The 18,054-nt window shown below is 38.1% G+C and overlaps 1 protein-coding gene across 6 annotated transcripts; it reads left to right on the top strand.

The window, feature by feature from the left end:
- Positions 1 to 1,956: 1,956 nt before the first annotated feature.
- LOC131574713 (interleukin-1 receptor-like 2) lies at positions 1,957 to 17,369 on the top strand. Of its 6 annotated transcripts, XM_058829378.1 has the most exons (13): positions 1,973 to 1,983; positions 2,413 to 2,522; positions 3,005 to 3,193; positions 5,291 to 5,360; positions 7,786 to 8,029; positions 8,342 to 8,528; positions 9,288 to 9,450; positions 9,754 to 9,819; positions 10,411 to 10,531; positions 12,083 to 12,231; positions 12,532 to 12,675; positions 14,082 to 14,243; positions 14,734 to 17,366. In XM_058829378.1, exons 3-13 carry the CDS (start codon positions 3,146 to 3,148, stop codon positions 15,123 to 15,125), a joined length of 1,746 nt encoding a protein of 581 aa, XP_058685361.1. In that variant the 5' UTR covers positions 1,973 to 1,983; positions 2,413 to 2,522; positions 3,005 to 3,145; the 3' UTR covers positions 15,126 to 17,366. The 6 variants fall into 6 exon arrangements, with proteins under 6 accessions (XP_058685362.1, XP_058685361.1, XP_058685360.1 ...); XM_058829379.1 differs by lacking the exon at positions 3,005 to 3,193 and having other exon boundaries at positions 1,957 to 1,983; positions 14,734 to 17,365; XM_058829377.1 differs by lacking the exons at positions 1,973 to 1,983; positions 2,413 to 2,522 and adding an exon at positions 2,288 to 2,412 and having other exon boundaries at positions 3,059 to 3,193.
- Positions 17,370 to 18,054: the final 685 nt, after the last annotated feature.

Below are 18,054 nucleotides of genomic sequence, written 5' to 3'. Positions count from 1 at the left end.
GCAAACTAATGTCAATGTCCACCTTCCTCAGATAACCCACTCCTCTGCTGGTCTGAATATTTTTGCTATTTCATGAATTCCAGCCTTTTCAGCTTTACTACATTTTTTTATTTTTCTTTTCTGAATTTGGGTTCACAGTTAAATTATTGAAAAGTTATGATTCTACCGGTTCATTTTGGTAATATTTTAACAACATGTTTTACACCAGAAATCTTTTTCCCAGAAACATTTTTTCACTATTAATAGTATTATTACAAATATAGGAGAAAAAGCCCCATCACAACTGCATACAGCAGAACCTCTAGCATGTATACCTCAAGAAGAATTCTTATGAAGTTGTTTTTTTTTAAAATCAGTGCTTCTAGTGCATTATAGTGGAGAACTCACTTAATCAGATTCCAGTCACAGATATTTTTTGGTGGTGCAAAATAATACAGAAACTAAAAGTCTTGCATAGTTTTGCATTGTTTGACAAAGAGTTAATGAGAAACATTTCCAAAATTAAATATGGGTAGAAGTATGACCAAAGAGAGACAAACTGACTGAAAAAATCCTGCTGTGTTTGCTAGGTCAGGAATGAATTAATTTTCTGTGTACCTCCCAACAGCTTTGGGCCTGGAAGTGTTGCAGTGCACCTCCAGCCAGCACTGCCTACCTTGTATTGATGGAACACTCTTTATGCAGGCAATAATCTTTCATCTTATCTTATCTGCAGCTAAGGACAGGATGTTTGAACATACTTCAAGTTGGTATATATAATAGTACCAGAACATACAACGAAAGAAGTACTAGAAGCAGTATGAAAAGGGATGGACGGGACAGGACATGTCTGGATTATTCTCCGCAGTTTTGGAGAACACTTGTAATTTGCTTAGCAAATGTTATGATGTGTTTTTAACAATAATAAGAACATCTACCTTGCTAGTTCTTGGTAGTCCATGCTTGCTGCCTGCTTTGTGAGGAACATAAGAAAGGGCTTTCCTCTACCTCAATATCTAGTTTAGTAGTTAGTCAACAAGTAAGTAGCAGGGCAGCGTTAAAATTGCCTGCATTTGATGCCATGTTTAACAAAATCGTTTGAGGAACTTCTGCTTTGAAAAACTCTGGCTCTAGCTGTAGCATGAGAGTGAAACAGAGAACTAAGAATCACCAGAACCTAGAGAACATACTGTTCTCAGAACAGCCACGAGTTAAGTAAACTCTGTAAATACCAGTTCTATTTAGTAGTTTTTAAGTTTGTAGATTAAACCTTGGGGACTAAATAAGACTAACTTGTATCTTCAGGCTTCTAATATCTCAGTGACAGTCTGGGAAAGCCAGACCAAGCAGCCAAAACAGCCTATTGAATAAGAAAATAAATCAGCTGGTATCCCTGAGATGTTCCTGCCAACAGCCTGCACAGCGTCCTGAAGGGCTCTTTCTCTTCTAGTGACACGGTCTCTTCAACTAGGTGGGTTTGCAGCTGTTCGTACTTTGATAACGAACAAACAAACGTCAGTCACCTCAGATCTCGCTATCTTGGAAGATTTCCTGGGGCGGAGGCTGAGCCCAGCCCGCAGCAGCGAGGGGCTGGGGTAGCTGCTCAAACGCTTTGGGTTTCGGAGCTTGCTTTTAACCAGCCCCTCTCACCTGCTCCGGGCGGGGACGGGGCGTGGCCCTGCCCTGCCCTGCCCTGCCCTGCCCTGCCCTGCCCTGCCCTGCCCTGCCCTGCCCTGCCCTGCCCTGCCCTGCTCTGCTCTGCTCTGCCCTGCCCTGCCCTGCCCTGCCCTGCCCTGCCCTGCCCTGCCCTGCCCTGCCCTGCCCTGCCCTGGACACGGCGCTGCCCCGGGCACGGCTGGCTTGGCAGGCGGGGGAAGGCGTCGCTGGGAGGAGCTGCCCGTGCCGGGCCAGCGGCGCTGCGGTCCCTCGGCTGCCGGGGCTGTCCGGGAGGCGGCAGCGGGGCTCCTCCGGCCCCGAGGAGCAGGTAGGGATTCCCCGAGCGAGGTAGGGATCGCCCCAGCGAGCCCTCGGCGTGACGGGGGCCAGGGACAGGTGCGGACAGCGCTGCTCTCCCGGCTCCTGGAACAGGGTGGACGGCCTCAGCCAGCCCGGGATAAGCCGAGCAGGAGATCCCTAGAGCTGCTGCGCCGATGGTCGTACTTTGCTCTGACGCCTCGCTTTTGGGGCTGGGAGGTGGCTCCGACCGAGGTCGCCGAGCCTGGCGCGGCACCCCGCATCCCCCGGCAGCCGCAGCCCCTTCCCAGGGAATGCTCCCAGGAACACGTGGCAATTTAAATGAGCAGTATTGGAAAAGTATTTCCTGCCGTACCCGCTGAGGGATGCCAGCGTTTCGCAGAAACGCGGCTATCGGGATAATCGCAGTGCTGTCACCACATCCTGACGCGGCTAACTCAGCTCTTCCGCTCTGACTAGGTATGTCCAGTGAAGGAATATATGTGCTGTCATCATTCCTTTCATGATCGAAAGTGACACACTTGATAGAAGAGGCGTGGTGTACCTTGCAGTTAATAGGAGCATTTAAGGTAATATGAAAATATATATCTATATATGCATTTTTTTTATGATTTAAAATGTTCCTAGGCTTATATACCATAAATAGCGTGATACTTGGACTTTCTGTTGGTTCTCTCAGTTCTGAGGACTGTTGCATGTTTGGATCAGTTTGTGCTTTTGAATAAGAGATGCAAATAAGCCTGCCACAAGTTTGCCAATCTTGTGGCAGGCAAGTGGAACCTGCGATCCTTTGAAGTTTTGAGGAGACTTCTTTTCTGGAGTAGATGAACTTTGAAAGGACTAAAAAGCAGATGAAAAGAATGTTAAAAGAAATTAATGAGAAATTTTAATGAAAATTATGCCTACATCCTATCATCAATACTGTAATTGTAATTCAGGCGTGTATCATTGAAGACCTATGTCAGACAGTTGATGGGTTTTTTGGGGGGGGAGGGGGGTTGGCTGCAATATTTTTTTTTAAACTGCAGCTGATAAAAGTATTTCCTTTCAGGGTGAAACTATGGACATGGCTACACATACCTGATTTTTTTTTTTCCCCCTTTAGAAAATATGGGCAAAGATAACTAGAACTGAAGTCTGTTGTGAATGATAAAGCTCCACAGGTCGATTGAGTGCTCAACATGTGGACAGAATGGCTGGGAAAAGGGAGACATTTAGCTGTTTGTCATGGCAGAATGTGGTAGGAAAAACATTTGCAATTAGTTATGCAGTTATATGTGTGTTATTTTCATCCTAATTTATGTGAATGCATGCACAGGAAAGAGCCTAATTTTGCTATTATGTCTACCTTCCATAGAAACTGAAATTTTTCATCACAGAAAGTGAGACACAAGGGAGTCTCCTCAAAGTAGTGCATATGGTTTTACACAAGGCTATATGTATATATGTTTGTAAGTCAGAAGGGAAAATAATAAATGTAAACAGATAGAAAGATCATTGAAATTATAGAAAAGCAGGATCCTGGAAGACTTTCTTTCAGGATGTGGTAAAATACTACTTCTGCATTGGGTGAATCTACTGGTGGGGCAAAAAACTTCTTGAGAACGCTTGTGAGACAGAACACTGGAGCAAGGTAATGTTGTAAGAGAATGGTGTGTGAAAAACCAGTGATGCAGAGAAGTCATAAAGAAAATACTTTCTCATAAGTGGAGTCTATTCAATCCTGTTTTATCTTTAAATTGTATCTGTTACAATATTTTCCTCTTTGTTTTAAAATAAAAAAATATAGATTTTTAAGAGTTACTGAGCATCACAAATAATGGAAAAAAAAATTGTAGCTTTTGTACAAACACATATAACTTACCTCCAGAGATTTTAATGTTTTATGTATTTCTAGGGTCAGGATTCTTTCAGGGACTCATCCCATCTTAGAGCTAGACAAGAAAAGACCTGCCTGCTAATTTGAGTGGAAATTCGTAAGGAGGGAGGAGGAAAGAGAAGGGAAGAAGAGAAGCAGGCACTGCAAGAAGTATTGTGGATGACTCAATACATGGCACACTTCCGAGTCAGTCTGGTGAAGAAAGGCACAGCAGCCAGAAGTGTCATTTTGGACTCTAGTAGAAAATGGTGATCAGCTCAGTGACCACCAATGATCAGGATGGGCTTCTCCTGCTCATACTTCAGCTGGAATGGTTGCATTTGTCCTCTCACTGAGCTGTAAAACACTGTGGTAGGCTGAACAGTAAAAAAGCCAGTAAAGCAGGTCAAGCTAAGGAGCAGCTTGCCAGAGGCATGCAACTGAGATCCTTCTCCAAGCATGTTAGGGATCAGGGGACTACTGAAGAGTCCTGACAATCATTCTCAAATATATAAATAAACATGTAAAAGATAAATATCTAGATTTTAGGTGAAGAAATACCACTACTAGAGTCCTGAACAACTTTTCTCCTCAGCATGTACTTTGATGATCAGAGGGAATCTGTTTCAGTGGCAGAATTTGCCAGCAATACAAAGCAATTCAGGCTAGAACATGGAGGTGTAAATTGCAAAGAGTGGCACAAAGATATCTCAATAGTAAATGACTGGGTAATAACAGCAGAATAAAATTGTTTTAGAGAAATATAAAGAAAACTTAAAATGAAAACATATGGCCAAAATCCTAACATCATGTGCTCAACAGCTGACTGAGTTTGCCTGATTCTTAGCACCCAATGATGAGATCTTGAAATTTTACCACATAAGCCCATGGAAATATCAGATCAATACTCAGTGATACTCAAAGAACAAATATATGGCTAAACATCATAAGGAAAAAATTCCAGAAAAAACAAATAATTGTCTTTGTTTATAAATCCATAGTGCACTTTTATTTTGAAGACTGTATGCAAGTTCTGTCCTGTCCTCCCCATCTCAGACATGTTGTAGCATAACCGGATGCAGTACAAAGTGGGTGGCAAAAAAAAAGTCAGAATTATGAAATCAGATTCCATCTAAGGGAGAGTTAGAGAATCTAGGATTGTAGCTTAGGAAAGCAAGAAGTGGGAAGGACTGTGCTAGAGATATAAGAAAACCAAGTGCTTGACAGGCTGAAATAGGAGATGTTCACTCATTTTTTAATTTTTTTTTTCTTCTGGTGTAATAATTAGGAGCTGTCAGGTAAAACAAGCAGGTAACAGGCTCAAAAGTCAAAGACAATTCCTGTATTTCACTTGTCGTCTTTAAATTGTGTAATTACTGTATTAATTGTATAACGCATTAATTGTGTAATGCAAATGTTTACATTATGGAAGTTCATATTGGAAGCCACTAATTGAAATTTTTCTTTCCATTTTGGCAGGGAAATATGACAGCAAAAGCACTGTTTTCATATAACATTGCAACAGCATTTCTCTCTTTAATTATTGCAAGTAAGTCTATCGGTGGCTATGGAAAGTTTTGTTCTGAACTTATGGAACTTTTTTTTCACACAATACTGACTTTCTGTGAAAATGGCTGTAATAATAAAATTTACATGCATGCCAATGAGTTCCTTTAAATAGTGCCAAGAGCAGGAACCTATAAAACATAATATGTGGTATTTTATCTTTCAACTTATAACAGAATCATTTAGGTTGGATAGGAGCTCTTGACATCTAACCTTACAGGGTCAAGTTTTTTAAAATCTCTGCAAATGGAAATACTTCAACTTCTTTGGGCATCTTGTTCCACTGTTTGATCTCCCTTACAATAAAAAAAAAAGTCTTTTTTTGTGTTCAGATAGAATGTCTTATGTTTCAGTTTGTGCTCATTGTCTCTTGTCCTATCAGTGCATAATGCTGGCAAAAGTCTGTCTCATTGTTCTTCATTCCCACCCATCAGATATTTACACACATTAATAAGATCCACCCACCCACTCCTCAGACCTTTTTTTCTCTAAGCTGAGCAGTTCCTGCTCTTTCATTCTCTACTCATGTGAGAGGTGCTCTGCTCCCTGAATCATGTTTGTGGCTATCTGCTGGGCTCTCTCCAGTAAATTCAAATCAGGCATGACCTAATGCATTCCAGGACAGTGCTAGCCTTCTGCCATGAGGGAGCATTGGTGGCTCATGATCAGTTTGTGGCCTACCAGGACCCAAATGTTCTCTGCAGATCTGCTTTCCAGCTCAGTGGTCTTTTGCATGTACTGGTGTATCTTACACTGTTTCAGAGTATTAGCATTAACTGGTAGAAAAAGGTTACTAGTTCCTGTGGCCACAGTATTTCGTAATCATCACAGTTGTTATGGGGCAGTCAACACAGATAGATACCTGAGTAATTCAGTGTTTGGATAAGTAATTTGAAAAAGATCTGTGGTGAGGTGATGGGAACTGCGGATGACACAAAATTATTCTTTGGTGGTTAAAACTGATGCTTGCTCTGCAGAGGGTGTCCGGATATCAAATAGTTTAGTGATAGAATGTCAGTAAAATCAAGTGGATGTGAAGGGGTATGAGGTATAGCAGAAGCAAGTATGCTATATGAGTGTGATGTGAGCATTAAGTACTTGGTTAAATGCTTGGTTAAATGCTGCTTTGATATCTCTGGATGATCTCTGGAGTCATTAACTCTGTTATCAGTGGTGGGCAGAAAACTGGAATTGTTGGAAAGCAGCAGAGCAGAAAAGAGAAAGCCTCATTATGGTACTCTTCAAGTCCACAGTGAATGTGTGCCAGCTGAACTGTGCAGTTCTGGTCATTCCATCTCAGAAAAGTGGTATCAGAGGAAGTGGAGAGATGAGTGACAGTGTTGTCTGATATGGGATGGCTTCCGTATGAGAAGTCTTTAAATGAAGGACTCTGAGGTAAAGAGACAGAAGTAAGATGGGATAAAGGTCTATAAAAATGTAAATACCATAGAGCAGGCAGATGAGAGGAAGTTTACCATTTCGCATAACAAGAAATCTGTGATACTCAGAGAATTTATAAAAGCCAATGAATGTTTTTTTCATGCAGAATATAAGAGGAAAGAAAGGGACTGAAATACCAGTCTGTATTGTATTTGTTGTGTCCTCCTCTCTTCTGCACATTTTGCACTGATAGCTATCAGAGACAGGATTTTTGGCTTGCATGACAGACACTTGCATGACTCTCTGTGGGAATTCTCATATAATAACAATGCAAAGAAGTTTTGGTAAATATACTACTGACTTGGGAATGTGACCATGGTATCCAGAGATGGTGCCTTTTTTGTCATATTAGAAAAGAAAAAAAAAAAAAAGCCCAAACCAAACATCTGTGTCAGAAGTAAAGAGAATGAGCTCATTGCTGATTGTCATGATTCCTCTCTAAATGTTCATAAAATGAAGGTGAATTGAAATTCCCATAGCAAACTTAGTATTTGTACAATCTTCCACTTCAGGACATTTAGGTATCAACAGCATAGTCTGTCTTGAAGGATTACTTTGATTACAGTTAAGAGAAGCTAAAAAATAAGGACATTTAATGTGAAATTTGTGGGCATGTGTGTGTTTTTGTGCATGCCCATGAAACAGACTGGAGAAACACGAGTACTTTAGTAATCTGCATCTGAAATAAAACATGCAAGTGACAAGTCGCTGCAAACAAAGACATTCTACTGAGCGTAAAGATTGCATTCAAAAAACAGCATTTCATTTCAGTGGCATAACTGTATCTGTAATTTACTGAGTAGTACTCTCAACTGTAAAGATAAGGGATTAAAATTGTATTTTTAGTAGTTGACTTGAGAACGGAGGTGAAAACTCCAATCAACTTTTTAAATATAATCATAAAATGAGTTCAGTATATTCTTGAAGAGTGTTTGAGTTTTTCTTTAATGTTTATCTCTTTCCTTTAGAGAAATGTGAAGCCTATGATGTGATGTTGAGGCAAAATCTTGTGCCTGATGGGCAGCCTCTTGTTATTAAATGTTCACTGGAAAGGAGCTTGAAAAGTGGAGACTACAACTTAACGTGGTACAAAGTTGGAAACCAGACACCTGTGCCTAGAGACAAGCTGTCTAGAGTTCATCAGCAGAAGAATTTAATTTTGTTTCTTCCTGCAATGTTAGAAGATTCTGGAGATTATGAATGTGTCATAAGGTGAAAGTTAAAAAAAAACCCCAAACCTATATTTTTACATAAAAGAGTTGCAAAGAGAGTATCTTTTAGAAAACAAGTCAAATTTTGAGGGTAAGAGAAATACAAATGAAGAAGGGGAAATGCATCTACAAAAGCTAACTTTAGTTTGGGGAAATGAAATCTATTTTGGTTTGGTTTTTTTTTTTTTTCCTTTGTAGGCAACAGTAAATCTATTAAAGAAACTGTAAACATTTTTTCATCTCTTTCTTCTCCAAAAAAAATGCCATACATTTTTGACCTGCAAAATAATTTATTTGTGTTCTGTAATTGCAGGAATTTGACAAGCTGCAAGAAAACGTGTACAAAAGTAACAGTTTTTGAAAGGAGTGATGGTTTATGCTTGAATGAAAAATTTGCTGTAGAGGAGGTGATATTCACATCATATTCTGCAAAGGTCGTGTGTCCCCACTTGGGTTATTTCAGGAAAGAAAATAATATTCAGCCTGTTCGTTGGTATAAGGTGAGAACATAGTGTTTTGTTCTGTCTTGCAGCTGTTCATTATTTATGATAAAAATCAGTGCTCTCTAAGAATTGGAGCAGAAGAACTAAAGATTTACTGTAAATTGGAGAAAAATTATTTTAAAACAAATTGAAATAGGATCAAGACTTTCTGTCTTTTAAAAGAGCTCTTGATTATCAGGACAGAATTTCAGCTGAGGTGTAGGAGTGATGCTGACCCATGTAGCCACTGCGGTATCTGTTCGCTTGCCAGGGAAAGAGAGTTTTGTGTGGGAACAGGTTTACTGTGGCACATCCATTAGGTGCTCATTACTGGTCTATATTATTCTATTTCATGTTGTTCACACTCTCTTAAAGGCTCTTTCTGCTACAACAATGTAGTGCCTTCTGCCAGATTCCTGCCTCAGGCTCATGCAGTCTGTATGCTACCGCTAGTACTGAGGCTCCTTACAAATAAAGGCTAATTATTGCGTGATGCTTCATTGATGAATACTTTGACAACTCACATTTTACTTTCTTATTTCTCTAATAGCCAAAGTTGTTTTCCAAAGGGAATGAACTGGGCTATCTTTAAATTAAAATTTCAACTGAAATGAAGTGTGTATTTCCTCATATTCCACTGTCCTCACTCTTCCTCAGCCTCTGCAGGGTGCCCATCCTTATGCTGTGGTCCATTGAAACTTCAGATTGTATCGAAGAGAGACAAACCATGGAAATATTCAGAGATATGAAATAACAGAGTTCTCTGCACACTTTTAGGACTGCAAGCTGCTGGAGGGAAAAAGGTTTGCCCTTTCAAACAGTGACCTTATAATTTTCAATGTGACTGTACATGATGGAGGAAACTATACATGTGAAACAACATATACCTACAATGGGAAACAATATAACATTTCACGAGATATCAGTCTAGTTGTAGAAGGTAAGTAAATAATTTCACTGTGTGCTCATAACAACTCCAAATTTTTGTTTCAACTTTGTAAAGACTGAAGTGAAAAGACCTAATGGATAGACATGCTTAGGACTACTGTTTTTCACCTAAATGTGCAGTAATGACTACCTGAGATATGGTACTTTCAGTACTGAGTGATATTTTGTTATAAAATAGCTGACAACCTTGTCTTTAGTATGAGGGGTGTTTTTAGGTTGTACTTGCATTATAGAGCATGAAACAGACTGCAACTGCCTCTGGTTTTCTGAAAATCGTTTTCTTTCTTTTGCTTAGTGACCACACCAAAAAAGCCTCCAGAAATAACTTACCCAAGAAACAACTCCATTGAAGTGGAACTTGGTAAGTAGTCTTCTCTAGAGAAAATATGAATTCTCATATTTTATTTTCATATTTTATTTTCATATTTATTCATCATATTTTATTACAAAAATAAGATGTATTCTCAAGTAGTGTCCTATTCTTGGTTTCATTTTTTTTTAAAAAAAATACTTCAGTGACCAGATCAGTTTCTGTTGATCTCCCAAAGGAGGAATGAGGGGTGAGAGGGAAAGAAAAGAGGCATGTTACTTACAAAGTCCTACAGATTTCTCAGATGCAAGGAAAATTGTAGGAACTCAAGTGATTATCTATCAGATCTGTTGCTTTCCATCACTGTGGAAGTGATTCTAAGAACAGGTCTATCTCGAATCTGCAGGCAGAGTGATGCCCCAAGGGGAGCATCTTTTTTCTGGATTCAGCTTCTTTAATCCTACCATTCTCTTTCTGGACCTTCAGATAACTGAGAGTATAGACCCTCTCTTAGAGTAACTTTTCTGAAAGGGTTTGCTATCATCCTTAGCTGGTGTGTGTGTGTGAAACTGTGAACAGGATTGTATTGACTTTAATTAGGTTGTGGAAATTAACTTTTAACTTTGTAACACAATTTTATAGGCTCAGAGGTTACTGTGGATTGCAATGCAACAGGTGCTTATGGGTATAAGGTGTACTGGACAGTCAACGGTGTGCATATTGATACATTTTATATGAGCAGAATTTTTACAAGTTCCTCTGAGTAAGTATATTTCCAGATTAGAAAATACTGTGTTGACAACCAAAGTGGAGCTTTCTCCCTTTGACATTAAAATATTTAGCAACATTTTCCCCTTGCTTTAAATAGCATTCTTAAAAACTCTAATGCTGGCCTTGTCCAACTGGCTTCTTGCTTTGAAATAGAAATTTTAAACATAGTAGGCACATGGGCTTCATGTGTGATTGTGCATTTCTTGCTCATTGTAAAAAATCAGTCTGAATTTCCAGTGTTGGGAAAAGCTGTTTTGTTGCAGGCCCATAATTGTAATACAGTTGCTTTTGAGCAAGCTCTGGCCTGGCAGAGACCTCTTTTGGTCAGATCAGGCATGTTCAGGTGCATGATCTTCAGACAGTCTCTTTATTGTACGTTCCACATCTGCCTGTCTGAAAGGTGGCAAGAAGGCAAATCTATGCTATACAGGAAAAAATTAGATTTCTAGGTTTAAGAGCATTACATTAGAGAAATTTAACTGAGATCAACTGAAGAGCTAATGGAAGACTTTATTGAGGGTATTTGTGCTTAAGCTTAGGAGTTAGAACTGGAAAACTGATTTCCAGTGATGAGGTGGGTTTTGGGAGGACTTGGACTGAGTAAAGCATGTGAAGGTCACGTGGGAGATAAGGTGATGGTGAAAAGCAGGGTAAATGGAATTAGAAGAAAAGAAATTATACCTGACTGGAAAAAACAACTCAAATTGGAGCAAGAGGCACTCTGACATTTTCTTAGACATTACAGGTTTTGAACTAAAAATTTCAATTTTTTTTGTCAGCCCTTATGGTGGTGCTGTGAATAAACAAATGTGATAATTTTTGTAAATTCTGGAGCAATATCTAGGACCAAAACACCAGTGAAGAAAAGAGAATGATGTCTACAAAGCAAGAATATAGTTTCAAGAAATAAGTTTTCATCATAAAACAAAGGGAGAAATAAAATGCTGGCTTATTTGGGTGCTCACCAAGGGAAAACACTATGCAAAAGTAATATATTTTACTTTCATATAGAACTGTAGTGCTATAAACAATTCAGCCAGAATGCAGAGGCACACAGTCACTGAATTGATATTGCAAAAGCAATGTTATTTTTTGTGCTACCTAATGCTTACATGGTCATCTTTGGTCACTTGCATTAGTGATGTTGGTTCATTCATTCCCTGCATGTTATATCCTATTGTGAAATATCTATGTCCATCTCCTCTCAAAGGCATTGGGAAGCTCATAACAAGAGTTTACTTAGGTTCGTAAGGCGTATTTTTAACTTCCAGCTGTAGAAACCTTACATTTCTTTGGGGAAACACAGCTGCAGATAAGATAACCTCTTGATGTCTCAGTGTTTTCCAATGCATATGCTAAATGTCAGTACTGGGAGAGGTCTGACTGTTTGGCTCTCTTCTGTATTATGTAATTGTTCATCTGTTGTGAAATGTGGTTGACATTTGCAGAAGGAAATAACCACTGTTGTGCTGCAGATGTTAGAGATGAAGCCATTCCTGAAAGGCCTATGGTTTTATAGTTCTATTTTTCACTTTTTGGACAGGGAAGAAACTTCTTACGATGGGCGCCCTATACATTCTGAGAAGCTGATAATTTCAGAAGTGAGCAGTGAAGATTATGAACAGCCTTTTGTCTGTCAAGCTTCAAATGCCTTTGGGCAAGTTGCATCCTATATTATATTAAAACACAGAGGTAAGAAGTACTATTATTTTTGAGGCCTAATTTTGAGGTGATGATCTGTATGTCCTCAGAAGGTGTTTTGATACCAAATTCTCGTGTATCATGTTGAAAGAAAACAGATGTATTACAGCCTGCAGTATGCATGTGCCTGGGCATACGGAAGAAATCACTATAGCATTGTATTTATCATTATTTAAAAAACAACGTAAATAGGAATGAAAAATGTAATATTCAAATTTGAATTGAATTAATGTGAAAGATCAGATTTGGACAAATTCAATGTTTAAAAAAATTTCTTATCATTTTGTGCAGTTCCTGACATACGAAGATGGTTGACTGGAGGGCTTGTCTCTTTGTTAATTTTGACATTTATTACTTTAATAATCTACAAGATTTTCAAGATTGATTTGGTGCTTTGGTACCGTAATTCTGTCTGTGCCCTTACAAGTAAGGAAGGTATGTGAGTGTGACCAGGTATGTGATTGTGACCAGGTATGTAAGTGTAATTAGCCTATTGACTTTTTTCACTTGCCATTACTTCTGAGAAATATTTGGATTATGTAGTACATAGAACTTCCATAAGGAATTCCCAGATATGCACCAAGACATTTTGTGCAGGATTTCTTCAGTCATACGGGTAAAATATATAATTACACTTGAAGTAATAAAAACTGTGTAATGCTGAAGGCAATCATAGTGAGATAGGCCAAAGGAACTATAGGTTATTCCAAAATGAGCATGTTTTGGTTTTGCTTTTCTGTAGGTTTTTTACTTGTAGATTTGTGGTCACTCTGATGATGAACAATAGGTGTCAGCAGAGCTACATCCTGTAAACTGGATGTTTAAAGACGTGTGTTAAATATTTATTTTGAAAATCAGACTCATTTGTCAGAGATTAATTTTATTTGGCTTCTTTTTTTTTTCATTTTGCAATTTCTCTCCATTACCCTCGCTTTCCTTCTCAGTCCTGTCAGTTATGATGCTGACATATCAAAGAGAAAATCTGCTGTGAGTTCTGTGTTCTGGGATTCTTCTAATGTGTTATAGTTTAATGCACTGTAGGCAAATATATTGGATAGGTGTGAAAAGTTTGAAATAAGCACAACATCATAGATATATTTCATGTCAGTTCTCAGAATTAGGCTGTCTGAAGTTCCCCATGCCTTGAAAGTGAATGGATTACATACATTAAGATAGTTAATGTTTACTCATGGCTGTCCTAAATGTTTTCATGGAAAAGTAATTTCAACTCCTGGTCAAAAATTCAGTTTTTCTCTAATACTGTAATAGAGTTCTAATTAAAAGGGGAAAAAAGAAAAAAGTCAAAGTTTTTAAGTTGTTGAACTAGAGATCTGATTTTGGCTGTGTTCTTTCAGTCCTGCTTGCAATGGAGCCTTAACTCTCAAAACCTCAGAAGCCTTCTGGCCTTTTCTGCTACCTGTGAAAAGCCCTCCCAGGATTATTACAAGAAAGAATTGCCATTTTTCCACCTTCTCTTGTGGTTAGTCAGAAGTGGAGATAACTGCTGTTGAGTTTCTTTCAGGAGAGGTGGTGAAGAAAGTCCTGTGAGAGGGTAATTCCTCAATGTCCTGGCCCCTCTGGGGCTGGGAGCTCCTTCCTGCAGGTCCCACCCAGCTCATTTGGTGACTCCTCCATCCCCAGAATGGGAAAGGAAATCAGATTATATGGCTGATCATCTTTATTTTGATTCATAGAGCATTTTACTTCCGTGAGGTGGTTCTGTCAGATGGGTAAAATCAGCCCCCCATTAATATTTCTAAACAATCCAAAAATGAAACTTTGTAATAAAGGCATTTCTCTAAGTTTCAGTTTTTTAATAAAAATGTTTGTGTTTGTTTCAGATGGGAAAATCTATGATGCATATGTCCTGTACACAAAAGGCAGTGAAGGCAGAAGTATCTGTTGTCTGGAAACCTTTGTTCGTAGGATACTCCCAGATGTTTTAGAAAAACAATGTGGATATAACCTTTTCATATTAGGAAGGGATGATTTACCAGGAGAAGGTATGTCTTAATTAGCAGAGGTAACAGGTTGCCTTTTGACACATTGTTCTCAGGTTGTAAGTTTATCTATAAATTAAAACCCACACTTTTGGAAAAGAAAGCTGTATTCATTTATTTTTAATGGATAAGTTGCCCAATGCAATTTTTTTTTCTTTTCTTTTTCCTTACTGAAAATTCTATTCTAATGTTATGAGGGTCTGTACTTTCTTAGTGATGAACAAATGAGGACTTAATAGCATTAATAACAAATAATAATAGCTGTTGAGGTTTTTTTTTTAATGGTATCTTCTCCAGAGGGCTGAAGAAAACAGTTTATTTATAAGTTATGTAATGCAATGGATCATGAATCATGACTGTCCGTGTGAAGATCTTAAAGCAACCACTGCTCTGAGCTAGCCACATCTTCACGTTTGCAATTTTAAAAAAGAGAACTCTTTTACACCAGTTGTAGTTTCCATGCAGACTTTAATTGTTCCTTCATCACTTACAGCTGTGGTCAGTGTTGCTGATGAAACCCTTAAGCAAAGCAGAAGACTGATGATTATTTTGGGATCAGAAACATCTAGGTGCTGCCTGTTAGAAGACACCTCTGAGCAACAACTAGCTATGTATAATGCGCTCATCCGTGATGGGATTCAAGTGATTCTTATAGAAATGGGTGAAATACGGGACTACACAAGCATGCCAGAATCAATCAGATACATTAAGCAAAAACACGGAGCCATTCCATGGAAAGGGGACTTCTCAGAGAAATCTTGTTCAGCAAATACAAGGTTCTGGAAAAATGTGCGCTATCAAATGCCATCCAGGAAAAAGGTATCTTATTCTCAAGTGCATTTGATGCCGCTAACTTGGAATGGTTCTGCAGCAAAGGGAAGTTAAGAAGCACTTATTTAAATATTTTGCATAGTCTTTATACTACAAAGTAGATGTTTTCTTTGAGGAAACTGCTCATCCCTTCCATAAATTACACCCTAAAAAAAACCAAAACCAGCTCTGTGCAGTTTTATTTCTGTTACAAGTTTTGCATAGTGACACAATTTGTTGTGTTAGTCTCCACCAAATATTAAAAGTAAACATGGTGATGGCGATAGGCTATTAAGTAGCTGTGGTCCACATAAATATTGTATGAAGAAATAGCTGTGTTGATATATTTTATATATTAGTAAAGGCCTATCTGCACAAACCAGTCTTTGAAATAAGTCGTGATATTAAAGGCTAAAGTCCTTGAAACCTTCCTGCAGAAGAGAGAGTAAAGCAAAACAATATCCTTTTGTGTAGGAGAAAAAATGTAAACCTGTGTGTATTAGCCAATGGTAACTTGCTTAGCCCGCAGACCCTGTAGAACCCTATAAAAGGTGTGCTAAAGATAGAAATAAACGGCGTTCACGTTTACTTCTGTGAAGACTGGTGAATAGCTGGCGGTCTCTCAATATAGCTGTGAAGACCATTCTTAAAAAATCAAAACTGCAGTTGATAAATTAAAAGTCTATTTCTATCATCAGCATTTTTCTTGTCATTCTGTTCCAATTCTTATTGCCCCTCCATGATTGTCTGATTTGCTTATTGCTGCAAGAATCTGCTCTGTGCAAGCTTTGTCTCCTGAGCAACAGATCTTACCCTTGCTTCTTAAAAGGGCTGGGGAAATCCATGACATAGCAGTATAATTTAAAACTCATCACAACACTAAATGTGTTTCTGCTGAACAGTTGGTACCAAATGTGTTCAGCAAATGGAAAGGAATGAAATCTGTGGATTTTTAGACTGTTGAACAATTCTGTGGTATCTGGTATATGTTTTCTTTTTAAACTATGTAATGCTTAGGAAACTGAAAATAGTTTGTATTTCTTGAGAATGGGAAGCTTTCTAGACTGTGCTACTACTCTGGAAACCAGATATTCTCATGCTGTGTCTCAGCTCTGCTAACTGCATGCGCAGAAATTCACTGAGAATCTATCAAAGAACTGTGCTTGGGTTGGGTATCCTGGAGAGTGGAAAGTGGCCAGTTCTGAAACATGACCAAATTCTAATGGCAAGAAACAGTATCTCATCTACTTGTGAGAGAAAAAGTAAGAGGCATATGGCTGTATCAAACTGCTTGAGAGTAGCTTGGTATTTCTGGACCCAAATCCACTTTTGTGCATCACTGTGAGAAAATGACATGCTGCTTCCTTTTCAAGGTGGTCTGAAGCAGCAGGAGTTTTTATGCTCCAGCCTTGAAGAATATCATCTGAATGCAAATAAGAATTTTGCTTGCTTTTTAAAAATTTTTTTCTGAGGTTATGTAGGTTCTAACATCATGTTTATTGCCAGAATAGCGTCTGTCATGGAATTCCTTTCAGCTGGTTCTCAGAGGTATATGTATCTAGAATATATTCTTCATTGGGCTGTATTGATGGGAGAGAAAGCAAAATCTAGGAATGAAAACATGTAATCAAAGGGAAAGATTTCCAATAGCATTTCATGGTACTTTTTACTATGTAAAGGTGTAGTAAATACTCCTTAGGAGCAGTGTCTCATTTTCCTGGCTGTGGGGTTCACAACTGTGTAATTTTCCACAGCCTTTGCTGACTAGAGTTAATTTGAGGTGTCACCAGGAAAACTGGGAGCAGGATAGATCCATCAGATGAGGTGCTATTGTCCTAGTAGATGTTGAATTCATGTTCTTCAGAAATGAATAATATTTAGGCTGGAACCTTTAAAAAATAAATTTAGGGACTTAGAGAATTCAGATAATCATAATTGTCAAATTTTTACATTGTGTTTAGACTTAGCTTTCTCAAAAAAGTATTTAAAGTTGATTTCCTTCCTTCCTTTTTAAAATTTGTGTTTAAAAACAGAACCTTCTTATTTTCCATGTAAAAGAGGAAAAATATGAGGAAAAGATGTTGAAATGGAGGCAGATTTTTTCAGCTTCCTTATTTCATATGCTTTGAAATGAAAAAACAAACCAATGACTAGGACTTGCAGTACTACTTAAAAATAAACCGATTTGCAATTTGTGCTGGTGTTTTTTGGTTTTTTATTCTGTGAATGTGCAGTTATGATTTCTGGCTCCTTTTTTTCATAGTTCTTTTCGGAGGTTTGCCACAGTATTCAAGATAAGGGTTTTCCCATTTCTCCCCTAAATGAGACTCCTAATAACTCTTAAGTGTAGACAGATGATTGTAAGTCACCATTGATTTTCCTGATACTTTCTTTCAAACAACCGCATTTAGTATGATTATTTTGTGTCCTTGTGTAAAAGTGAGTGTGGGGGACAGGTTTTGGTTATCATGGTTGATGGTTAGCTGTCTACTTCAATGTAGCACAAGACGAGATGGCATATCCTTTTATCAGGGGGATTAGTTTTGAAGATGAATTTTGTCTTTGTCTTTGTTTTCTCTTCTTGGAAACTTTATTTTGCAAGTCACATAGGAAACCACAATATTTTTTTGTGGTACAATAAAAGAAGTCCCATAGAGACATATGTGCTGGTTGGTCTTTATTTAAAAAAAAAAAAAAAAAAAAAAAAAAAGTCAAATCCCAGCAACTCCAGAAATGATTAGCTGGCAAGAGGTTTGCCCCTGAAAACTTGAAAGATTCAGAAGGAAAAGTCAAACAATGTGTAAATTGTACAAACAATGTGTAAAAGTGTAATCAATGGAAGAATATTTGTTCACCACTTTGTAGTAGATATATTCCAGTTTATTGTTTATATTGACAGAGAGCAAAGTCTAAATAGTATGTGGTGTAAGATACATTGAAAGCATTCTCTGAACCATTTTTAGCTTTTCTAACTACATATGTATACATATGTATATACATATAT

This window comes from Poecile atricapillus, chromosome 1, assembly GCF_030490865.1.
Source record: "Poecile atricapillus isolate bPoeAtr1 chromosome 1, bPoeAtr1.hap1, whole genome shotgun sequence".
In the NCBI taxonomy this organism is placed as follows: Eukaryota; Metazoa; Chordata; class Aves; order Passeriformes; family Paridae; genus Poecile; species Poecile atricapillus.
This window is presented reverse-complemented; position numbering and strand designations above follow the sequence as displayed.

Bases quoted from the DNA above. Each gene is read 5' to 3' on its own strand.
- LOC131574713 (XM_058829378.1), top strand. From the start codon at position 3,146: ATGGCTGGGAAAAGGGAGACATTTAGCTGTTTGTCATGGCAGAATGTG. The intron at 9,820-10,410 runs GTAAGTAGTCTT...ACAATTTTATAG, and splicing joins CTCCATTGAAGTGGAACTTG to GCTCAGAGGTTACTGTGGAT. The intron at 12,232-12,531 runs GTAAGAAGTACT...CATTTTGTGCAG, and splicing joins TATTATATTAAAACACAGAG to TTCCTGACATACGAAGATGG.